The sequence below is a fragment of the Sander lucioperca genome, chromosome 9 (genome assembly GCF_008315115.2).
Source record: "Sander lucioperca isolate FBNREF2018 chromosome 9, SLUC_FBN_1.2, whole genome shotgun sequence".
NCBI classification, from domain to species: domain Eukaryota; kingdom Metazoa; phylum Chordata; class Actinopteri; order Perciformes; family Percidae; genus Sander; species Sander lucioperca.
Window position 1 is genome coordinate 35,212,910 of NC_050181.1, and position 26,475 is coordinate 35,239,384.

Sequence of the window (26,475 nt, forward strand, 5' to 3'; positions counted from 1 at the left end):
GATATGAAATGGACTGGTCCCAAAATCACAGAAATGACATGCGACCCATCCTGACCTGGAGCTGATCTTACATACTGGATCAGCTGCCGTTACTTTCCTGCGTCAAACCCCTTCGCTACAGTTTTCTGGTGATGAGGTGTAAGGCACTGAGAGCGCCTCATGATAGTGCAATGGTCGCTGTTCCCTGTACCTTTGCTCATTAAAAAGTCCCAAACGGGGCCAATAGTTTCCACAAAAAAAAAAAAAGTAATCCATTTCTTCAAACCCAGTGGAGCCTTTCTGGAGAGACCAGATAGGACACTTGCACGACCCAAGCAGCGTTTGTGAAAACGAATCATAATAGAACAGATGCAGCTTACCGATTGAGAGTAATGGAAGTTTATCCGTGTGTACAATGTACAGTAAATAGCCACTTCCAAAGAAGTAGAAACAGACAATCCTCTGTAAAACACAACCCTGCTTTGTAAAGCAGTATTTAAATGCACCATCACTATACAAAGAGATTTTCGCATTCATTTGATAAAATGACAAAAAGGAAAACCGATGCAATTTTGACATTCTCATATTGTCTTTTGGAGGGGAAGGGGGAGCAGAAGGAGAAGCTAAAGGTTTGATTGTACAATACTGAACACGTTATGTTCATGCATTGTTGAAATACTGAAGCGTGTGGCAGCAGAACCTACATCTGCTGAGTCCAAAGGCCTGATCAGCATGAGTGTGGCAACTGTCACCTCATAAATTCTCTCAAATCAAAGACATTTGCTATTGTGTCCATTGTCCAAGCTGCATAAAACACAGACATACTGGGCTGTCTGTCTGACATTAATTACTGAATCCATTGATTAATCGGTTTGTATTTGGCTTAATCATAACACTGCTTCTGCCACAGACTTAAGGATGATGCAGTCTGAGGAAACACCCGATGGTGAAATCGAAGAAAGAAAGAAAAAAAACACACAAATTCAAACTTTTGCATTTTCTCTGAACAAAAACAGAAAGCAGGCCTGCCTGTGAGTGACCAAAACAATGGGACTTAGTAACAATACAAAATAAATAATTAAGATTATCCAAGAAACAATATTTTATATTAATATATATATAATTAATATATATTTAATATATATATATATTTAAAATATATATTTAATATATATATATAAAATATATATTTAATATATATATATATATATATATATATCTCCAAGATTTCACTACTACTGAAGAACAAGAAAATCCGCAGTAACAGAATCTGCTCTCTTTGACCAGGGCGGGACACGTTACTGTATGTCTACGTTTACGTCTGGAGGCTTTTCAGCTGATGAAGTGATGAAGTCAGTTCTGCGACACGGAGGAGTCCAGAGGAGGAGGGATTTACAAAAGAGAGAGATGCAGTGTCCGGATTTAACTTTTGGGCTCACCTGCCAGAAATTATCTAAAAATAAATAACGCACGCACACGCACACGCACGCACGCACACACACACGCACACGCACACACACACACAACCTGCTTTAAAGAATCTCCAATATAACTCCCTTACAAAGACTTTACAGAGAAAACTGCAACAACTGAAGTCTGTATGTTACTTAAACACTCAACTGTTGAGTGTGTCAAAGTGAAACCAGTCTGTGCGGCAGGTGACCCTCGCTGATTTATGTGCCGTCAGCTGGCTTGGCAAGTGTTAATTTCGTACCCTGGACGGGCAGTACAAAAACGAATGAGTGAATGAATGGACAAATGGCGGGCGGAGGGGTGGGGGCTGCTGCAGCTTGTTAAAAGCACAGTAAAAATCTTTGATATTTACACTGAGGGAAGTGAATACATTCAGGCAGCAAAAGGAGGAGGAAGCGGCCTCTCCCCTGTACGAGGTACGTTTGGCACTGCTAATGCTCAACCCGTCCCTGCACGCTCTCCCATTACAGTCCCCCTTCTCATTCCGGTCAATTGTGTCCCTTCATCAAATTAGCCGTTGATTCAAGCTCAATCCTGACATCTGTATGCCAACATGTCACTTCGGCTCCTTACAATTCATTCAGGTGATTCTCCGGGGGTTGAGGTGGTAAACGTTGACGCGCGGGGCCGACAGAGCTTTTCCTGCGACTGTTCCTTTGTAAAAAAAAAAGACAGGAACCGGGCAGATCCAGTCCTCCCCGTGTACACCCCCTCCGCTTCCTGCTTCAATCAGCAGGACTCTTTGGTTCAGAAGGCACATGTGTGCATCTCTCCACAGAAACCCTCCTGTATCTGTATTGTTTTTTATTTTTTTTTTTAAATGATCTCCTTTGATATGAAAAACCCAGACGGTGTGCAGGCCACCCATATTCTAAGAGTTCTTTCTCCCAGAGACGATCCATTTCTCAGTTTCCTGTTCTGTAGTCCTTTGGGAAAGGCAAAAGGAGACTGTGGGCGGGTGTAAACTCAGATACCGTTGGTCAGGTCTGTGATGATGTTGGCCTTCACCAGCTTGCGGAGGAACTCCTTCTCCTTGGCTATGTTGTGTGTCCATGACTGTGGGAGAATCGGAAGAAAAAACAAATCCAGAGTGATTAAAAAAAAGAAATAACCCATGATCATTGCGAGAATACTTCTAGATTAGCATTCAAGAGCACATATTCCAAAAGCATTGCTATATGCACTAAACCTGTAGGTTAGTTTAGGATTTTGCTATTCCCGGTGTCTATACTTGTGGGTGGTTATGTGTGCATTTATATTAGTAAAGCCACACTGGGTCAGCTTTCCTCCCTGCTGTGCTGTGAGGATTCAGTCCAGTGGGCCGACATGTAACCAGAGCCGGTGGTTCCTGTGTGGTGCTTTGGGATGCAGAGACTAAGGAACAGCCAGAGAGCAAATGAAGGAGGCAAAGGGTGGAGGAAGGAACATACAGAAGGGAATAATGGAAAGGAGAAAAAAAAGTGGAGCGCTTCAGGAGGTTGGGCCCTGCAGCTGCCTCTGGTCTATCCTCCTACCACTGCGTGACGGGTCACAGCAGGACCAAAAGGAACAATGAGCTATAGTTTCATTGGAAATTAACATAAGAAACAAGGCTGTAATGTAAAGTCCAACTGACACCGATAGAGCGCTGAGCTGGTCGGGGCAGGGACGCTGTTAGCAGTACCGTGGAAGGATAAGAACCAGCACCATTTAGCATCTAACCTGGGTGATGTTCAGCCAGACTCTGGTACAGTTCATTTGTACAGAGAGTCTGGCCACTCTCCATTGACAAGTATTAACTTCCTTGAAGGCGGGTGCTCTGTTGAAGTTTAAAACTATTGGATCTGCCCAGAGCCACTCTGGATCTGCCATAACCAATCGCTAACGTTTGGTCGTGGCGTCGGCTTAGCATCGCTAGCGTTCACCTTAGCCAAGTCCTTCACCACTAACGGAGCGAGCTGGAAAATCTAACTTTTCCTGAACCACGTGGGGAGGAGGGCCACAACATCATGGCCACCAACAAAACTCAGCAAAGATTGTTCTTGCTCAGGCTTTAACTTCTGATACTCAGCAGCGTTGCCACAACGGACCGAATGGCTTCGCTCGCATCTGTCTCCGCCGCCATTACGGAACTACAACTCTCAAACTAGCGCACGACCTCAACGTCATCGTTTTCAGCCACTCCCTCTGTTCGCTGATTGGACCGGTAAAAAATCGGCCGGAGAAAACTCCGAATATACCCCAAACCCAGACGACGTACTGAAGGAAAATTTAAAATTGAGCGGAAGTACGTAGTAGGGCGGAGCCAGGCTAGGTGATGTTCACATTTGCAGGTAAATATTTACACTGTTCACTATGGTATATCTGGCAACCTAATTAGCTAGCTAGCCTGCTAACTGACATCAGGAGTGCAGTTTTCCAAATGGTGGATGCAAGAGGAGAGGGAGGCAAGGAGGAGGAGCTAACATGGTTTGCGGTTCACCGTCTGTAGCTCTTTTTGTGTCATGTCAAAGCTGCTGTCTGGCGGTTAGTGTATGAAGGTAAATATGGTGCAAAATGGGAGAGCTTGTAGAATACGATGTGAGAACTTGCAGAACAAAAAATCTGAACTTGTATGTTAAAATTTGCACTTGTAAAAATTGAATTTGCACTTGTAAAAATAAAATTTGCACTTGTAAAAAAAATTCACACACATGTGATCTGAATTTGAAGTCATACAAAGAAAAAAAACGAGAGCTTGTAAAAAAAATCTGAACTTGTAAGTTGAAATTTGCACTTGTAGAAAATGTTCACACACCTGTATTCTGAATGTGAAGTTACAGAAAAAATATTCACAAATGTGTAGATTGATATTTACATTAACACAATGACAGCTGCAAACTTATAATGTAACATTTACTCGTATACTTTTTTTTTTACTCTGGTTCATTTTCCATCACAACCACAACTCAGTGATTACAACCTCTGGAATCTGTCACTGCAACTTCACATATGTGCTCTCTCGCATCACAAAGTGGCGAATCTGCGCACCTCGACTTTCACAACACTCTTGACGATACATTTGGTGCAAAACTAATTTGTACCTGTGGACTTAGGCTGTGGAGCTCTGAGCTAACAGAACGGGAAAAGCAGGGTTTCTATCGCCAGATGAGGGACAACTCTGTCTGGCTTATTTATGTAGCATGGAAACTTGGTGGAATAGCATGCTAGCGTTAGCTAGCTAACTAGCAGCCAGGCCGCTTCTAAATAAATACCTTTTAATTGTCTAAACACTTTTTAACAGTCAAACTAAAACACTGGCGGTGAGCTCCACGGCCTGCAGCCGCAGACGGACCGTCATCAGTGGGGATCGACCAGCGTAGCAACATTGCTTTTGCCAGAAAGCTTCGCTGCCGACCTCGACCTGCAGTCGGAGCTCCAGCGGGACACGGAGAGCCCCACATCCGGTAGCAGCGGCCCATCCCCCGGCCATGACCAGAGCTTGCTTTGCTGATGTTGTGCATCCCTGCTAAGAATTGCACCCGCTTGGGCAGAAACAATCATTTCTGCAGAATTCATTGCTGCCGAAAATTGCATCTAGGTAGCAAGGAAATGCTACAGAGTCTGATAAAACATTGATGTCTCTAAATCTTCTAAAACTCTAATCATTATTGATGAACATGACAAAGAGATTTACTATTGCCTAGTTTTTAAACAGTACTTTGCCTTATAAAATCATTATTTTCCCTAGTGGATGCAATTCTCTGCAGGGATGCGAAACTTGGCACCTGTTACCCACTGATGACGGTCCGTCTGCGGCTGCAGGCCGTGGAGCTCACCGCCAGTGTTTTAGTTTGACTGTTAAAAAGTGTTTAGACAATTAAAAGGTATTTATTTAGAAGCGGACTGGCTGCTAGTTAGCTAGCTAACGCTAGCATGCTATTCCACCAAGTTTCCATGCTACATAAATAAGCCAGACAGAGTTGTCCCTCATCTGGCGATAGAAACCCTGCTTTTCCCGTTCTGTTAGCTCAGAGCTCCACAGCCTAAGTCCACAGGTACAAATTAGTTTTGCACCAAATGTATCGTCAAGAGTGTTGTGAAAGTCGAGGTGCGCAGATTCGCCACTTTGTGATGCGAGAGAGCACATATGTGAAGTTGCAGTGACAGATTCCAGAGGTTGTAATCACTGAGTTGTGGTTGTGATGGAAAATGAACCAGAGTAAAAAAAAAAAGTATACGAGTAAATGTTACATTATAAGTTTGCAGCCGTCATTGTGTTCATGTAAATATCAATCTACACATTTGTGAATATTTTTTCTGTAACTTCACATTCAGAATACAGGTGTGTGAACATTTTCTACAAGTGCAAATTTCAACTTACAAGTTCAGATTTTTTTTACAAGCTCTCATGTTTTTTTTCTTTGTATGACTTCAAATTCAGATCACATGTGTGTGAATATTTTTTACAAGTGCAAATTTTATTTTTACAAGTGCAAATTCAATTTTTACAAGTGCAAATTTTAACATACAAGTTCAGATTTTTTGTTCTGCAAGTTCTCACATCGTATTCTACAAGCTCTCCCGTTTTGCACCATATTTACCTTCATATTAGTGGTGTAAAGGACCATAGTTGATCTGTGGTCTGTACGGATCAACACTAACGGTTCCGAATGCATGTGAACCGCGGATTAGTTGCAAAGTTTAACCATAATAATAGTGTAAAATACATTTTTACTGTCGCTGTTACTTAAAGGAAGGGTTGCCGTGAAAAGATACACCATTTCAGCGGTAGTTGAGTAGTCTCGCATTGCCAGACTTTCCTCCACAGAGCTGCGGAGGAAGGTCTGGTGAGTCCACACAGTATTCCGGGATGAAAGTAAAACATGCTCTGGTTTATTGGCATTTCTTTAAACCAATCACAATCGTCTTGGGCGGTGCTTAACGTCGGACGGTACCGCTGCAAAATAGCCTCGGGAAGGAACTTGTTTTGGTTCCGTGTACGTTCAAAGGCTGTTTTAGTCGTTCAACAGAAAACTCAGATTGGACAGATAGTCTAGCTAGCTGTCTGGATTTACCCTGCAGAGATCTGAGGAGCAGTTAACCATAGTCCTCAGAAATCCACCGGAGTTTATATACATCACAAAGAAAGAGGAAGCTAATGGACATTCGGCCGAAAAGAGTGACATCCGGCAGAATTTCCGGCGGCACCGGAGCAATTCTGGCAGTGGAACGTCTGTGGATACAGACTAGTAGCAAAGAGTATAGAAGTACCAAGAGGTGAAACTCAATAGAACATTGTGTTGCGTTCACTCCAAGATGGCGGAGCTGCACTCTTTAGAACGTTCCATTGCAAGCTGCAGCTCGGTCATGGGTGCGTTAAGTTCTAAAGAGTGCAGCTCCGCCATCTTGGAGTGAACGCAACACAACATTCTATTGAGTTTCACCTCTTGGTACTTCTATACTCTTTGCTAGTAATTGAGTTACCCGAGAATAGGGAACTAAATCCGGGGTTTGGGCACCGAACAGTCGTTAGCTGTAGCTGCTTGTTACACTAACGTTATACTTGGCAGCAGGTAACATTAGCCTACCGTTAGCTTCTGAGTTTTGTGATCCGTTGCACCCCTACTGGCGATGAGTCAAAGTTAGCCACCGATAGAACCGTGTCGATTGATTATTGATCATAGCGGCTTTAACTGAATCAATTCATCAGTAAGTTTGATCAGCTCTGAGATTACATCTCCTACACCACAGCAGATGACCTCTGTAGCATCACACAGTATTAGTTCACGTATGTGACATTTTATCATCAGGTTATGCGCATCTCGTCTAATTAACCAATTTCCATGGAGCTTTAAAGCATCCATCCAGATAGGAAACAGGCTCTTACTCCAAAGCAGTGGAATAATACGTGGATAAATCAATGTGGTTCCAGAAAATCAAAACAGCCCCAGGGAGTGGCCATGGTTAAAAGTGTTCCAAACTAAAAAAGCCAAAAGTATTCCCATTAATTAGCCATGTGTGGCTGATGATGACAATGTTGATGAAGATGATGATAATTAATGCCAAAGGTTCACCAGGAGTTTAGACAAAGGTTATCATCATACTGAGCTCATGGTTTACACACGTCAGCACACGGGTGACATCTCTGATTCCACTGGCTTTCAGTATAAACACCGAGAGGAAGACTTGACGGATGGAGAGGAGGGAGGATCGGTCACGAGGGCGTTTACAAAATGATTGTTCAAAACGACGCACTAACAGTTAGCATGTTGATACAGTGACTGATGAAAGACCAGTGCCACTTTCAATCTGGGGAAAATACACATTTAACCTTTGGATGTTTCCGTTCTACTTTTCATTTGGTTTCAGAGTTACTCGTTTTTGTTGTGGTGTTGTTTATAGTGTCATGCCCTCAGTACTCCTAAGGTAAGAGGATACTAAGGAGGAGAAGTTCAAAATGTGCATTATGTGTAACATATGCACAGCACTGTGCTTCATTAGAACACACTAACCACCACAGATAGAAATAAATACAGCAGGAGTTTATTTTACTTATGTATTTTATACCTTAGCCACCTACATTTTTGCACCATAAAATTATTACCCTAGGTATATTTGACTACATTTTAGCCATTGTGTTATTTCAATTTAGTTAACATTTGAGTTTAGTTTTAGTTTTTATCATTTGTATTCTGGTATTAGAAAAGAACAATGTTATTAACCAGTCACTTAGGTTTTTGCTTAAATGTTTACAATAATAGATGTTTCATTCATTTCCAAAAAGGCTTCTGATATGAGGATACTATTACATGGCCATGACACAAAAATGACACAATGTACCAGGTACATTTTGTTTAAATAAAAAAAAAAAAATTAAAGATAAAAATTAAATAAATTTTTTTCAAGCCAAGTATCTCTAAACTTGCACTTCCCCAAAGCTGAAGGATAAATTCCGTTTGGTACAATCCGAAAGAGACTCGCACCAATGACACGAAAGCTGATTGGCTGCAATGTAAGTTGCATGTTGGTCTCATTTGTAGTCGTAATACAGCAAATTGGACTAGCGAAAGAAAGAACTACAACACCACGGAATACTTAAAAAAAGAGCATTAGAGGTAGCCTTACATGGACGTAGGGAAATTGAGACCCGTTTAAAAACTATTTAAGACCTAGAACACAATACTTGAGTGAATTTAAGACTTTTTTGGGCCTAAAATTTTGATTTGGCCTTTAAACTCACATATCTCAATAACCGCATCCGTTCGACAACCACGATCTGATCAACACGAGAGACAGATCCACTTAGTGCAACGCCACACATTTTGCCACCATGTCTATGAAGCTCAAAACGGTCACATCTTTGGATGCAAACACAAAAGCTGAGAGAAGTCCAAGTCATGCACAATCCATATGCTAATATTACCATGAGGCTAAACAGTGAAGGCTTTGTAGTGAATGTATTTTGGCTGTAGGCCAGTTCACCGCTCCCCTCCCTCTCCTCCACAGGAGTGGTGGTCCCTCTTCATCAAAGATTACAGTCATTTGTTTCTTCAGTTATTCTTCAGTGGCCAGGGAGAAGCCAGAAAATATTGTTCTCATTAGCATGGAGAGAATGACACACCAGATTTTTTTTTTTTTTTTTAAATAATTACAAATGCGGCAACTTTGACAGATTTTTTTACTTTTTGACCAAAACACACCAGAAATGAGTGCTGTGCTCAGAAAGCTCACCTCTTTGATGGCAGACATCTTGACACTCTCCCAATAGTGCAGAGGTGCGTAAGGCGTGTTTATGTCGTACCCAAAACCAGCCACCGCCACCTCATCACAGTTATGCAGTGCCATCGTTATAGCAACTGTTCCCAAAGTTGGAATGTTCTGGAATAAAAACACAGAGGGGAAGACTGTTAGAACATCACACTCACACCAGGACCATCAACACAGGGATTAAGATTGATATTTCAATTTTGAAACTGATCATGGTTTCTGACACTGGTTTGGAGACGGGTGTTCAATGCCTTTTATGCATCTGCTTTCCTCCCTCCTTTGTACCTTTGTCTTTGTTCTGCTATTCTGAGCACTTGGTGATTAACTATTACCTTTAAGACGCGACCCCTGCTACGACACACCGAGCTACAGGGTTGAACTGTGCTTCCTAACCGCCTTGGGCAGCCAGAGATTTGGGGGGTAGAGGGGCTGTGTGTGTGTTGGAAAAAAAGTGGGTGCAGAAGAAAGAACGGAGGGAGGCCCCATTTAAATCATTACCCTGATTTGCAGCCCTCAGGGTAGGTGGAGCTGAACCAGCAGCTGGCCAACCCCCTACTGCGTGTTCTAATACACATTAATTTACACACACTCAACATAAACACTAGGATAACAAATAGGCCTCCTCATTAATTTCCACATATATAAACATAAACTATGATGGTCAGAAAGTGTTCTAGGGAAAGAATGTGCCAAATCATACAACCCTGCAGCCTGTATTGTACGTATGAGACAGCACTACACACACACACACACAATGCCCACATGTTGAACACATGTTGCAGAGTGGAGTTCATGCAGGGGTGTTCTGGTGGCCCCAGAGGGCAGAGTTACGGTGATGCACTCCTCCTCATGTCTCTCCAATTCTCTAACAATATTCTACCACACACACACACACACACACTTTTTCCTGTCTGGTTGTCGTTGGTCACCAACTAAAATGTGTTCTTTCTCCAATAAAATGTTCTCTTGTCAAGACCTGATTCAGCAGTCTCAAGTCCAGACAAAGCAAAGCACATGCATCAACTTCTAACATCGAATACAAAACAATGGAGTACTGTAGAAATCAGACTGGGCCAGAGCTGCAGCAGGTTCTTCGACATTTCGGCAATGTCAACAATCAGAAATTGTTTGGCATTTCCTCTAAAATCTGCTTTCATTCTCCCTCTTTTGAGGGAGGTAAAGAACCTCCAGAAACAATGATTAAAGTACAAACATACTAAAGTAAAATACAACTGAAGAGCAGATCATATACATCTTAAGAAAGGTGGTAATTATTCACCTCAATATGTTCTGTTTATACGGTACCGCTGACGGCGACTACATCATATCCGTTTCCAGCAAAACAGCCCGAAAGCAGAAAGTCCATGTTATGTTGTTCTTTACAAATGAAATAAATGTCAGACAGACTGACTGACCTGTGATGTGCATTCTTCTTAGAAAACAATTACCTTTTAGAAATGTCTCATGATATATCGTCTCTAGAAGTGTATTATTCAACTTTTGCTTTTGTTAAAGAAGGAAAAGAAAATTGCAACACTTCTAGAATCGCAAAAAATAAAAATCGCAATACCAATCGAATCGGAACCCGTGTATCGTGAAAGATTGGAATCGGGACAAAAGCATATCGTCCCAGCCCTACTATTAATAATGATCATTTCAGCACAATGTCTGTCTTACCCCTTTGCCCATGAGGCCATTGTTGAAGGGCAAGCCTATGAACTGGAAGGCGGCCTCCTGGATGAAGTAGGGATTGAGGATTCTTATCTCGGTCGGCTCCCGAGGCACATAGTGAGCCACCGACTTCCAAAATCCCTCTGTACCCCTCTGAGGTATTGGCAAGGAAATAGACAGGAACATAAGGGGAAGGAGGGGAGGAAAAACAGAAAATTATGCATTAGTAGTTTTCGACACAAATACTGGGCAGTTTTTTTTCTTTGCAAGGCCAGAGACATGTGCACTGAACACAAAACTGACATCAACATGATGCCACCTCCACGGTGGACAGCCAACTGCAATTTACCAAGCCAACATCAAAGTGAGATTATCCTCTGTAACACTGACATAAAACACAAGAGGCCAACCAGAAGCCAGACCCCGACTAGCTCTGATTAGGGAAATGGCTTCTGGGCCTTTAATGGATGAAGTCGGGGTGAGGGGCTCGCAGGACATCAGTAATTACGACTCCTGGTAGGAGGAGAATCCAGCAGTGGGTGAGGGGTGCAGCTGCCCTGGAGTGCCGGGTGCTTTACGGTCCCTCCCTTAAAGGGTTTATCGTTGTAGTGAAAAAAGGTTAGGGGCCCATTCATATGAAGGTTCTTATTTAAGCAAAAATATTGGCATTACATTTATTTGTCTCCGGGAACAAAGTTATTCCAAATGCATCTTAAAGGACAATTCCGGCGCAAAATGAACCTAGGGGTTAATAACACATGATGACAGAGTCGACCGTTCTCTGGGATCTGTTTTCATGCTAATCGAATGGGTCTCTAGCTTGAAACAAGCTAGCGCAAACCGCTGATTAGCTTATAAAGCTATTCGTCGGGGTGTATGTAAAGTAAAAAGAAATCCCTATTTCTATACCACTAACAAGGCTCAAAATAGCACCACACTTCCACGGTAGCATAATGAGGGTCCCTACATGTAAGCCGAAGCATTGAGAACTTTGTAAGTGGACAGAAAGTTTATTAAAAACATAGATTAGAAAAACAGTAGCGTTCACGTATACAGGCAGGTGCCATCTTGGGAAAACAGTCACGACCAGTCGAACGACAAACGCTGTGCTTGCACGGCGTTCGTGGTCATGACTGTTTTCCCAAGATGGCGCCGGCTTGTATACGTGTATGCTTCGGTCTTCGGTATTGCACAAAGTGGCAACTAAACATGAACCCGAACAGCAGAGAAGGCGTTTACAGACAGAAATCACACATGGAATATATCCTTTGTGCATTCATAACAGCATTGTTGCTTCAGGACTAGTCAGATCATGAGCAGCAAATGCGCTATCAGCAGTAAAAGAAAATCAAACAATGAACACTTCCAGCCAAGCATTGTTTAAATTATGAAAGACATAATGAAGTGGTCAGCAAAGCGCCAAATCTTAGACAGTGTGTCGAGTCCACGGCAGTGACAGGATCAAAGAAAACTAAAAACTACATCACTCACAGAAGATAAGTTATCTTCTTATTTAATGTGGGCAAAACACAGCTAGAAGCCATCATCAGTGTTCATGATTTCTTGCTAAATAGGAAGGTTACTAGGTTACTTAAATAACAACGCAAGAAGCATGAAACATGTTTTACTTAATGATACCTCTGTGAGGGCCAGCACTCAAACACACTCCTCTCTGGCTGATGGGCCGTCAGCTCCGCTGGGGAAATGTCTGCACATGCTGCAGAAAAGCTCGTCCTTATTTACACTGTACTCCATCCAAGAAAACCGTCCATACCACTTTAAAGAGAAGCCACCGTTGTCGCGGTAACTTCTAACAGTACATTGCTTAACACGTCCATGGTACGTTGTCTAAAAAGCCAGCTAGCTGACGTTAGCTGCTGCTGAAGGCAGCCCGGAGAGTGTGCCTGTTGTTACCATAGCAACCAACTACGTTCCGAAGGCTTCCTAATTGTTTGATCCTTATTCTATGGTTTAAACAGTTTCGTTTTAATCAGAAGAGAAGACACATTAAACACACAACTATTTTTTTTTTTTTTTTTTTTTTTTAATATATACTGTACATTCAAATATTTTTCATAACAAAACGTATTTTGATCAAACTTGGCTGGACGGGCCAGTGAGTAAAGTGGGCCCATTACTGACTATGCACGTGGGTCAGCAGATGTAAATGGGAATCACCTGTTCCAATAGTCAAGCACCCTCCTGACTGCCTTTGATACAGCAATGCACGACTCTCTCTGTGTGTGTGTGTGTGTGTGTGTGTGTGTGCGCGCGCGTGTGTGTGTGTGTGTGTGTGTGTGTGTGTGTGTGTGTGTGTGTGTGTGTGTGTGTGTGTGTGTATGTGTGTTTGTGTGTGTTGGCAGAGGCAGTAGCAACAAGGCTGCTGGCTTTGTGTGGCTTCAACAGCGGCGGCTCTTTTTGAACGTGGGCCCGACTCTGTGCCTACGGCAAGCTGTGACAGGAACAGCAGCTCATCTCTCCTGTCAACACAGCTTGTGTTTGCCAGGAATCTATTTAGCAGCGCTGTGTGTGTGTGTGTGTGTGTGTGTGTGTGTGTGTGTGTGTGTGTGTGTGTGTGTGTGTGTGTGTGTGTGTGTGTGTGTGTGTGTGTGTGTGTGTGTGTGTGTGTGCGCTGAATAAAAGAGTGTACATTTTTTCTCTTTATTCTAGGAAAAAGAGAGAAGCTAAGGACACACAACACACGCCCCTTGCTTTATGCGGCAATGACCCGACATGTACATAGACACAAATGTCACAGGGTGGGGATCTCTTTGAAGACATTCAGACAACTGGCAAAGTACAGGTGGCTTTGAGAAATGTAAGAGCAATTCATATGTAAGGATTCAGGCCTGTCAGGAGGGAGGGGGGTTGTGGGTACGGTTATGAGTTTAAGAATGTGGGAAGTTGCTTACATTAAAAAGGTCACCAACTCAAAACCTCCAGCAGTTAGGATGGACAGGACAGGGAAAGTTCTCCACCCTCGTTACTACTCCAGAGGAGCTGCAGAGTGACTGCGATGAAGACTTTGTTTGTGGGTATGAACGCTAAATTGTGCAATAATAATACAAGGTGAGATTTAACAAGAAGCCTTATCTAGTTACATAAAAGGTTAAAACAAACTTGTAAATTATGAGCAACAGTGGAAATTGTCATCAAAGACTGCAGTGCAGAAGTAGAACTCAAAGCAAACAGCCTCCAGGGAACAGATGTGGCTTCCACTGCCGACTGACCGCTAACCTCTACGCCAGTAGCATTTGACCGCTACAGAACAGGAAGCTGCAGAGTGCTCCTACACAACTTACTCGCCCACAGACCCACACACCCACACACAAATACCCACCCACAGACACACACACACACACACACACACACACACACACACACAGACACACACACAGACACACACACCCACCCACAGACACACAGACACACACCCACACAGTGTTTGGGCTGTCGCTGAGCAGTGGTCAGAGAGGAAAAGGCTGTTTCCCTTCTCCTGCGACAGCTTTATGGTTAAAATTGGTCCGGATTATTAGATTTGAGTGTGTGCACAAGGTTGTGTGCTCCAACAAAGCACCTGTTAAAACAACCTTGAACTGGGAGAGTCAATGGAAGGAGATATACTGTAGCGAGACCTACATCGTTCAGTCAGAAGAAAGTAAACTGAGATGTTACACTTCACTTGTGTTGACATTGGTTTCCATCCAAATTTAGCACAAGAGAAAATGTGAATTAATGCATGTTTTGTCTCATTATATGTTGTTATAAGTTATAGACATCTTGGAGATTTCTTGGAGTAATGACATGATCCGTTCTTATGACAACATAGAAAAATGCCCCTTACATTGCTTTGCTTCCCAATTGTTAGTAATGCATTAACGGTGCCTCCTTTTGCATCAATGAGAGTAGACTAATACCATAAAAGCATTTAGTTTCTCTATGTCATTGTTGTCAGTTACAAGAACTTACAACAGAAGCTTTGCAAAGGCTTTGTGTATTTGTCTTGTAATTTCCCAGCTGTAGGAAAATCACATATATACAAACCATCACCTAAGGAGCTTAAAGGGCAGGATTAGAGCGAGACAATGTCAGAGGGTGAGGAGAAGAACTACTGTAAGCCAAGACAAGTTAGGGATCAAACCGATGGAAAAAGTGATGTGGACTGAGCGAAACAAAAGTAAAGATAAAACGAGTGCTAAAATGGAAAGTGTACAGCATTCTGAAAATGCAAAAAAAAAAAAAATAAATAAATAAAAAAAACTACCTTAGATTTCCTTCATGTAGCTTTGCTCAAAACATCTAGGCGCAATTAACATCATGTACAGATTGATGGGCTAGAGGTGATGGAGGCTTAAATTAGGCAGGGCATAAACATGATGACGTGCATCCTTTTCCAGTTGCAGAAAACTGAGAAAAAAAATAAACAGTTGCACTTAACGACACAAACATAAAATGCCTAAATAAGAAACAGCTTGGTTTAGAGCCTGAACTTACCCGACCTTGCGATTATGGTTTTCTGTGTGGTTTGGTTTCAGCGTGGCCAATGAAACTTAACTCACCTTCAAACTAAAATCTTTCTATGCCTTATATAAAGCAGATAGCTTAGTTTATAGTTCCCGAAGGGACTGAGTGAAAAGTGTAGAAATGTGGAGCACTGAACAAAACTGTAATATGAGAGGATAGAACACTAAACTTTCACATCTGCTGGGTTACTACAGGTGGCTTTAAAGCCCTTCAGTGTCAACAAACGCAAACAAAACTCAGCTTTCTGTCGGCCGCGAGTAGTAGAGCCAGACAATCTCGTCACCAGATACAGTGTGTGTCTGATTTCAAAGTTTTGACCTATTCTTGTGTGTTCCCCAGAATGATCTCATAATACGGCTGGACTGACACAGATGTCCGTCCTTCCTTGACAGGCAGCCATCGTACGATTTGGCTCCAGGTGGCTGTCTGAGGATGTTGTTGCGTTTGATGTTTAAGGAGAGGATGAGTCGATGACTCAAGCCAAGTTGAGTGGATTCTGGAAGGTAGACTTAGAGAAATTTAGAAAGAGAAACGGCAGCCCCGAACTGCTAACGATCACAATTAAGGTTGTTCTGGAGGTCATTAGCACAGTGTACATGTTTAGACCTGTGAGTTTACAAGTTGCAGTGTCTCACCACATAAGTGCTTCACGGAAGAGGAACCATTTCAGAAAGAATGTTGGAGAGGAGAGAGGTTTTCCAAAGCCGCTGGTAAATGCGGAGATGCACAGCAGGAGGATTACCGTTTCTAAAATCCTAGAGTTCAAAATCTGGACAGCTTTGGTTATTTTATTGCCTTTTTGTTAGCCAGGAATCTGACACATTCGCCAATTTGCTTCTCTTGACACATACCAAGACCTCTGCCCTCATTGAGGTCATGGTGGTTTCTCTTTTCCTGGCCTCTCTTAAGGTTATCCAGTGTGTGAAAGCCTTGTCTCCACACTCCCATGACGGCAAATGTGAAAACAGTGCCAACACTTGACAGCGTTGTGACCCTAAAGACTTGTATGTGCAACATGGTCTCACTGGCAGGGCCAGCTGGTATCCCACTAAAAAACTAATGATTCTCTCTAGTGACCTATTCTGACCAGTCAAAGATCTCCTTAAACTTGCATTAATACACTGATGCGGTCTCGCGATTAATTGCATGATTGACCATAGTTATGATTAATCTAATATCAATCACACATTTTTTTTAATCTGTTCTAAATGTACTTTAAAAAAAGGGATATTTTTCAAGTTTTTAATGCTCGTATCAACATGGGAGTGGACAAATTTGCTTGCTTTATGCAAATGTTTATTATTGCAACAACCCAAAACAATGACAATTACTGTCTAGAATATTTTCCAGAATAACCTTAAAAAAGGTACTGTAGGTTAAAAAGAAATATAAGCTGGCAAATTCAAGCCCATCAAGCACCAACAGATGGGCACATTAACCTGAATGGAACACTACTAAGTTATACTAACCAGTCCTTCCAGGATTTCGCAATCGCATCAATTCACGCAAATGCAAACAATGACAGTGAATTAGGTGCGACTCACAATTTTGACCAATCACTGCAACTTTACCGCAAATTTGACTTTGCGTCAGCATGTGACTCTGAGAGCCACTGACCAAGCGGGAGTGAGAACGGGTTGACGTAACACACGTACGTCGCCAAATTAATTTCCTTGTTTCTGATATGAAGACGAGACGTGTGCGACTCGAACATCGAATTTTTCGGGACTCCCGGGGATCACGGTATTCCCATGGGAGTCCCGCGGTACGGGAGTCAATTTCACTGTTGGTAACGTGATAGGGAGGTAATAGAGCATAGAAATCAACGGGAGCGGGCAGGAGCGGAGCCGGACATTAAATAAAAAAATGATGCCGCAATGCGGTGAGTGCGCCCAAAGATTGCGAGGCATTTCGTTTTAGAAAAGAGACTTACAACTCACAATACCGTTTGTTGATTGGCTACTGCTAGCCACAGAGTAGCCTATCAGAGCAAGACAAAGCAGCTGTCCTGTTCACAAGCCAATCAATCAGCGTCAGCGACTACACCGAGAGTCGGCAAAATGGATTCTGGAAAGAAGCTGTTGCAATTGAAAGTGTCATCGAAGGACCCCTCAATCCATTTTCAGGAGCTGTGAGAAGATCTCCATTAGGAATTATGTAATGAAATCGCCTAGGCCTGCAGGTAATGCATGTATAGTGTAGCCTAAATTTCCGAGGCAACCTCAGTGATTTGACTGCGATTAACCAAACATGCTACAGGGGGGCAACAGAGTCTGATAACTTCAGACAACATAGGGAACGAAACGGGAGCGGAACAGGATTCGGGAGTCTTTCTCTCAGGACTTTACAGAACAGGATTCTTTTTTTTTTTTTTTTTTGAGGGGGGGGGTGGGGGGGTTAGTGATTGGGATATGACAGAAGTATTTTCATGGGCTCGGGATGGGAGCTGGGATGGGGATGATTTCCTTGACACACACACACACACACACACACACACACACACACGATGCAGGAAAAACCGGAGATGAGACGTACACGATGACCTAAATTGAGGACAGCTATGCTCGTTATTGTAAGTGCAATGATAAGTTAAAGTCCAATAAGTACTTTATCAAACCGTATGAAGGTGTGTCCCAGGCCAGGATAGGAAATGAACTAACAATGTAAAGATCAACAATATCTGACAGATATGTTCAAATTTGATTCATTCAATAAATTATTATTTTTTGTCTTAAATCCACCAGCCATTTTCCTATTATACCAACATTTGCAGCATCCTGAGCCGTTTTTGGAAGGTTACTAGGAAAACTCAGCCTAGAGTAGTTTAATTCTCCCCGAAACAAGTTTCCTTTTATTTTTAAAGAAGTATACTAAAAAAAAAACGTTATTTGCAATTTTCACTGTCTCTTACAACTTCATTGCAACAAAAATACAGAAGACATCGCAGCTTCTATCGCAATGTTTTACACAAGCTCCCACAAAATCAGGCATTTTGGGCCGCAACAATCTCAAAAAAAAAAAAAAAAAAAAAGGCAGTGAAATCCTGGAGGGACTGATAACACCTGACTAACACAATGCAGTGTCCCACTTTACACTTGCAATGGTGAACTAAACCACATTTTTTATCCATTCATACATCAATGAATTGACCTGCAAGTGGTGTTTGAGAATGGATGTACTCCGGTGGTAACTCCGGTGGTCGTTAAATGGATTTCTTCGTTAACTCGTTATTATCACGTTCATTTTACAGCCGTATTAATTACCCAACATCCATAGAATCAGAACACGCAAATAAAAAAAAGGAACCCAGAGTACAGGTCTGAGTGTTAATCATTGCAGGGTAGGTAGGTGACTCATTTTTGAAACATTACACTCATGGTAATCAGTGACATCCGGACCCTATGTTAGTCACTTGGATCGTGTTCAAAAGCCATGTTTACAAGTATGTAAATGTTTATGAATGCATGTATGCATGCTACTTTGGGCTTCTGCACAGATGGTGGGGCTTAAAGACAAGCCATATAGCAGTTATTTCTGTCCCATGGTGCACCCTCAGTGATAGAGTTACATAAACTTTTTGGGCTAAAATGACATGTCTATAAACTGAAAGCCCTGGCTGTTACACAGAGATTAACAATAGGAAATGCTTCACCGTGTTATTCTAGCAGGAAGGAGAGCATTTGGGTATTTGAGATGTGAAGCAACTGGCTATTTTGGTAATTCATTCCTCAATTTCGGGCATTGCCTAAGAGATGTGCAATGTTTTTAAAATATTGGCTTCACTGCCATATTTTAGTGGCCCAGTGGTTGTGTTTCTATTAAAGGAGAAGTACTCTTCCTGAAATTGTCTCAATCCATCATGCATCTCTCTGGCCTGTAGAGAGCAAGGAGAGCTCCTGTAAACAAACAGGAGAGATAGAACACCGGCACTCCACCTTGGAACCCCGTGTTTACCACCGGCTGTATATCCTTCACTGGCTCTGTTTGAAAATATCCCCGCATATACAAACAACTGCGGCTGTGTGTCCATGAACCGTAAGTGCGCGCTGTGCATGAGGGCAAATTCGAAAACTAGACAAATAGGAAGAGAGAAAAAAAGAGAATATCGACAATTGTGGAAATTGTGTTTGAGCACAGTTGTAAACAGAAATTAACTGGGCAATCAACCAGACGGTTGTATGTGGGGTCGGACTTTACAGCAGAGTGACAAAGTTGAGTCGTAATCACGTAGACATGTGGTAATGAGGGATTAGGGAGGTTGGAAGCCTTGGGATGCTGCAGTACTGTAATTGCATATGTAGTCGAGGGCTTCACCGATCTAAAATACAAGACGCATTCAGAGAGAGAGCTTCGTCTGCAAGCCAGGACCAAGGTCAAGTTTGCAAAGCTGGACTTGTGTGCGTGGGTGTTTTTGAGTGCGTGTTTGTGAGAGTGTACAAAACACTACATAACAGATTGGGAAATTGCCTCGCTAATTTGTATTCGGTTCAGCCATCCAAAGCTGCGCTGTAAGCATTTGAAAAGCCATAATAGCGGAGGATAGTCGAGCAACTCAGGATGAGTCACTTGCGGCTGCACAACAACTGTGCACCACCCACTAACCTTTTAAAGAAGAAAATACACTTTCATAACCGCAGAAGGAGAGTGAAAAGGTTTTGCATCCCTTGTGGCTGTGAGTGTGCAGGTCACACAAAGACATCCCCTGCTGGACCAAGAGACGTAAAAAGCTCCGGACAGCTCTCCTAAGTTGCATTATATCTCCCTCTGGGATGGACTAAATGGATATCAAGCAAAGGGAGGGATGCTTGCTGCTCCTTGGTTAGGATGTCCTGCTGCATATTCTAAAGTATGAACCAAGTTACCCTTATTGATTTATATACATGTTGTCTGGTAATATGTGGAAAGAAAATAGTAATGAGTCAGTGTCTTTGGAAATGTGTCCCAGAAGTGTTCACAGAAGGCACACACACAGACAGGCGCACGCACACACACTTTTTTTTTCCCCCCACTGCATTAGCCTGTGCTGGCTGTGAGTCTGATACAATGGAGCTAGGATAACAGTCTTTTAACACAACTTCAGTGCTCTTCATAATGTTGCTAAGACTGAAAATCCACTTTCCATAGTAAACAGATATTGTTGCCCTGGTAACTTTTTTTTTCTTAAAGAAAGGACATTTTAGCAATCATCTCTGCTTTTATGCTACTTGTGTTCAAAAATCTACACGCCAGTCCTTGTATCTTTGTGCATTCTTGTCTCTGAAGTGATTATTTTTAATCAGCAAGTTATTCCCAACAGTAATATATGGTGGCCGACAGGGGCAAACGCCCTGCAACTTAAGAAAACACACGCAAATAGACAAAACACAAGAAAATTAAGAAAACAACTTAAGTAATTTGACAACACATGCGCAGCATTCAGCAAACGCGCTGCAAATACCACAACACAACCAAATAGATAAACGCACTGCAAATATGAAACGATGCAAAAAGAAAAGCACGCAAACCCCGAAAAAAGAAGCGATGCAAAAAGAAAAACAACTTCATTAATTTGACAACACGTGCAGTATTCAGCAAACGCACTGCAAATGCACACAACACAACCAAATACATAAACGCGCTGCAAATACACACAACACAACCAAATAGATAAACGCGCTGCAAATATGAAACGATGCAAAAAGAAAAGCACACCAACCCAGAAAACAAATGCAACAAAAAAACGCAGCATCCAGATTACACAACGGAAGTTCTCCAGACCTCTAAGGGGAGCAGCTAGTGGAACAGCTGGATTTTCGGCCTCACGGGGAGAGAGGGAGGGGGAGAGAGAGAGAGAGAGAGAGAGAGAGAGAGAGAAACTGCATAGACTGTAAATATTAAATCTATGTTTGAGATCTGTTTTCTCTGGTTTGGTGGGTGTGTCTCGGCTCAGGTCACAGTTGATACTCAATCAGCAGAGACGTCTGTAAACTCGTGGTGATAAAACATTTAAAACTGCATCAGCGTTTAACGTTGACGTTTGTTTAAGCCACATCAGAGGGTTTAATTTCGAGGTCCGAAATTACTGAAGTGTAGGCCTCCTCAAGTGTAATATTGGGATTATACAACAACGGTTACCAACAAAATAAGTGATCAATCTGTATTCATATTGTGGAGCAATTCACTCTTGAAATACAAAAAACAGACAGGATTTATAGTCCCTCCCTGTTAGTAAACCAGCCAATTTACCGTGGGATTTATCAAACTGAATAAATCCCGCCCGCACATATAAACACAAAACTGCTTTGCTAACTCCAACGTGTTGTAAGTAAGACATCTGCTGAAAAAGTTATTGTATTCATTAGTATGACTGCCGTACTGTTTAGTTCACAAACATCCAACACACCAAAGTACAAACACATAGCGGACCAGACGCGAGCTTTTATTTTGAAAAGCCGAAGCTCGGGGATGGCACCAGCCGGGAGGGCATGAGACGGGAGCATAGACTGTATATTAATAATATATTATGTTATTATTAATAATAATAATAATAATAATAATAATAATAATAATAATAATATGAATTTAATATCGGTTAATAACGGTCAAAAATCCAGCTGTTCCACTAGCTGCTCCCTCTAGAGGTCTGGAGAACTTCCGTTGTGTAATCTGGATGCAGCGTTTTTTTGTTGCATTTGTTTTCGGGGTTTGTGTGCTTTTCTTTTTGCATCGTTTCATATTTGCAGCGCGTTTATGTATTTGGTTGTGTTGTGTGTATTTGCAGCGCGTTTATCTATTTGGTTGTGTTGTGTGTCTTTGCAGCGCGTTTATGTATTTGGTTGTGTTGGGATATTTGCAGTGCGTTTGCTGAATGCTGCGCATGTGTTGTCAAATTAATGAAGTTGTTTTTCTTTTTGCATCGCTTCTTTTTTCGGGGTTTGCGTGCTTTTCTTTTTGCATCGTTTTTTATTTGCAGTGCGTTTATCTATTTGGTTGTGTTGTGGTATTTGCAGCGCGTTTGCTGAATGCTGCACATGTGTTGTCAAATTAATGAAGTTGTTTTCTTAATTTGCTTGTGTTTCGTCTATTTGCGTGTGTTTTCTTAAGTTGCAGGGCGTTTGCCCCTGTCGGCCACCGTAGTAATAACATATAATAACAAGCACTTAAATCAGCACATAAATGCTATGGTAATTTAAATTAGTTAATCTAAAGTTCCATTTCAATTCACCTGACACCTGCTACCTATTGCATCTGTAACTATAAACAAAAATAAGGAAGGAGACATACAGTGGCACTCATAAGTTTATGAACCCATGCTAACGTTGACTAAAAAGAGGAATAAAAAAAAGCATCTTTTGGAAATTGATCAGGATACTATGCATCCTGATAAAGTTCCCTGGCATGGGGTACTGCCTCTATGGGAATTTAACATAGGGGTGTACTGACTTATGCCCCCTTTATTTTAAGGAAGAACATGTATTTATTTGTGATACATTATTCATTCACAAAGAAAATTGGTGTCCTTAAGGTTGGATTTTTCCTCATTTTTTTAATTAAGGCATCAAGATCAATTTCCAAAAGATGAGTTTTTTTAGTCAACTTTAGCATGGGTTCATAAACTTATGAGTGCCACTGTACAGTAGTTCCCAAACCGTCTAGACACACCAACTTAAACTCGTACTCTAACAAGAATCTAACGGCACAATAACGGGCATGAGAAAAAGCAACAGAGCCCATCACATCCAACAAGCCCAGAACAGTTCAAACTGACCAACACTGCCATTCTTGGAGCCTAGACTCTTATTAGCAATTGTTTAGCAAGGCTAAAAAAAGGTTTGTGTGACATATGTGTGATGTTTGTATTAGTGCTGTCAGTTAAACGCGTTATTAACGGCATTTACGCAAACCCATTTTAAAAGGCATCAATTTTTTTATCGCGAAATTAACGTTCTTTTTGGCATAGCAAACTTTGTCGTTTTTTTCACATGCTGTTGCAACAACTAGTAACGTCAGAAAAACTACAACACCACACCGGATCTAGCTTTGACCCCTCGTCAAAGCCAGGCGACAAAAGCACAAAGCAAGCCGATCCACTTTTCCATGTTGATAAGAGCATTAAAATGAGAAAAAAATCATTAGACAAAAAGAAATCTAGGGACATTTAGAATAGATAAAAACGTGCGATTAATTGCGATTAACTGCGATTAAATATGTAATCGTTTGACAGCACTAGTTTGTATATGTATTTATGTCTGATTGTTCTGATTAATCGCGATTAAATATGTAATCGTTTGACAGCACTAGTTTGTATATGTATTTATGTCTGATTGTTCTGAGCTTCTGCTAATCGACAATGCTGTACCATAAAGAAATCCAAATTATCCCTAAGGTCATGCAATGTGGAGTAAATTGCACAAAAAAAAATGTACATAGTGTGATATATTTATAAGACTAAATCAACCTAAATCAACTATTGTGAAAAGAAAAAAAAAAAAAAAAAAAAGACTTGCACAAGATCTTTGCACATCTGTCAGTTCTCTTCCTTCATATTATCATCAAAGCTCCAACCACACAACACTGATTTTTTTTTTGTTCCCTGATTGTTAACCCATGAGAAACATTCTTCCTTCCTCAGCAGATCAAAGAGGGCTGAGTTGGACGCCAGGGGCCAGATCAATTATCCTGAGCAGCCATTTCCACTGTCCTCTCCTTCTGACACACCAGAAAAATCTGGGCCCTATCAAAGGCTAAAGGGGCCATCAGCCAGCCAAGCAAGCCATTTTCCTCCATTTTGCTTTACCATTACCTTCCACTGCTCATTTTCTTTTCCCCAGCTATTATCCCTTTCCCCTATTTCACATTATCCTTTCCATCTCGCTTTCCTTTATTCTCTCAACCATTAATCCAACTTCACACCACTACTTAGCTTCAGCTTGACATTGTATGTCCTTTTCATCCCCTATTAAAACGCTATTGTCCTTTCCTCTTCATTTTGTCCCCCTTCCCTTACTCATAGGAATTTTGACAAATGTCACCTTGTAAAAAACTCCAGCTGACAGCCGCTCCCTCAAAGTCACAAAGCTGTGCTGGAAAATAGAGCAGGTTCTCCCAAATCTGGTTTGCCACATTAGATAGGAGCATGCCTATCAAAGAATGAGGTTAAAAAGAAAGAAAGAAAGAAAGAAAGAAAGAAAGAAAGAAAAAAGAGTCTAGCAATTCTGTCTGTGTACAACCTTTCAGGATTTGAACCAGGGTACGTAGTATAATTAACAACATTTGCAATTTCAAACCTTTAAACATGTTAGTTTACATTAAATTGCAGTGATATTTTAAAGTGCATAAAAAAAATTTAATTTAGATATGGTAGTGGCATGGGAAGACTGAACGTGGGAATCCCCATATGAGTGGCAAATAGAACTTTATAATGCAGCTTTACCGTTCTTTCTCTATCATATTTGTTTTACATTTTGTTTGATCATAACCACTGATAAAATAAGACACATTTGTAAATCGTTATATATCTAACCCTATAGAATATACAACAGAAAACGGACAATAACTGAAAACATGTCATTTTACTGAGGGATATGACATGTTTCCCTCTTTTCCTTCACTTATTTCTCCATCTCCTTCTGTGGCCTTCTCCTGCTCTGACCCTCCTGGTCTCTCCAGTTTACTTCCTTCTCTTTTTTCTCTTCCCTCCTTCTCTTCCTCCTGTGCACTTCTTTCGATTTTCTTTGCAAAAAAATATATAAATAAAAAACCCCGACAACATCCCCACTTTTAGCTTTCCTTTTCATTTCTAGGCTTCAGCTAATCTCTCCAGCTACTCTGGCCTGCGAGAGTCAAGATGTGAAAAGCTCTGGTTATCCTTGTATTACATTACACTGTAGGGCCATGTAGCCAATAAGTATAACAAATATAAAATCAGAAGAGATTGATCACAAGCACACAACAACTATGTTTAGACAACTTGATCCCATTGTATTTGTTATTTCGGAGTTTGACAGTAAAGGATGTCGCCTGGTTTAATTTGTGCAGCCTTAGTGCCATGATATGTGAAAGTAAGTGGATTTTATAGTAATGTTACTGTGTGCTAGCACTGTGTAGTGTGTTGTAACGTAACGCCGCCCAAATGGCAACCCTCTGTAAGCGTTAGGGATTCAAACATGCCAGTTTTTAATGTTATGTATTAAGCTGTTCTTGTCTACTAAAATCACAACTAATCAAGGGGGAAGAATGGGCAGCTCAGCTGCTCCAGTCTTTGCCGGGATGCAGGGCCACCGCAGCAGACTTGCTGCGTGTGAGCCAGAGTGTGAAAGCTGCTCTGCACGTTTGTATTGTGTAAGTATTTGAGGGCCAAGGGCCTAAGATTACATTTAAAATGATTGTCTTTTGGTAAATTCATTGTTTATTTCAATGCTTTGAGAAGCTTGTGGACATAAAGGCGGTCTGTTTTTACAAGTACAGTTTTAAGAACACCAAAGTTAGGATGAGGGGGGGCAGCTGGGGAGGCAAGGCTCTAGAGAGAGTGTGTGTGTGTGTGTGTGTGTGTGTGTGTGTGTGGGGGGGGCCCTGGCCATAGATCTGTTTGAAATAAAGTTCTTTCTCCCCCTTTACTCCATTCTTTGAAAAATGGTCAGCAATGACGCAAAGAAATAAAGATTTGTAGTAAAAGTACTGGTACGGTCCTTTAAAATAGGACTACTTTTATTTCAATGACTCTATGAAGAGCTTTTATTAAGTACTCTCACTGTCCTGGAGTTGAATTGACTCAAACTAATCTCAAAGAGAAGCTAGAGACTGTTCAACAAGAACAAAATGAAAGTGCTCATGAGAGCTTTTTTATAGTGACTAATGGATATAAAAAAGGACACAGGAGACATTAAATATGACTTTACCTTCTAAAAAAAAGCCAGCACTGTCATTTAGTCTGACCCTTGTGATTAAAAAGGCCAGTCCACAGTCGGGCATTTAACTGTGGCAATCATAAGGTTCCCATGGACACCCAAACGATTGTGTGATGGCCCTGCCCCAGTACCAGCCATAACTACAGCAGAAAACTTCTCAAATAAAGTACAATTAGGCCTACATAAATCAATCTCCCGCTACCTTTTTACCCGG

General features: G+C 41.5%; 1 protein-coding gene across 17 annotated transcripts in view; it reads right to left on the reverse strand.

Moving 5' to 3' along the window:
- Positions 1-2,118: 2,118 nt before the first annotated feature.
- Positions 2,119-26,475, reverse strand: part of st3gal3b (ST3 beta-galactoside alpha-2,3-sialyltransferase 3b) — a 60,493-nt gene continuing 36,136 nt past the window's right edge. For all 17 annotated transcript variants that reach the window (XM_031281014.2, XM_036004932.1, XM_036004930.1 and 14 more), the window contains 3 exons: positions 10,858-11,004; positions 9,145-9,291; positions 2,119-2,508 (listed from right to left, as the gene is read on the reverse strand). In XM_031281014.2, the coding sequence (XP_031136874.1) occupies positions 2,419-2,508; positions 9,145-9,291; positions 10,858-11,004 (384 nt within the window). In that variant the 3' untranslated portion in view covers positions 2,119-2,418. The remainder of the gene's footprint in view (positions 2,509-9,144; positions 9,292-10,857; positions 11,005-26,475) is intronic.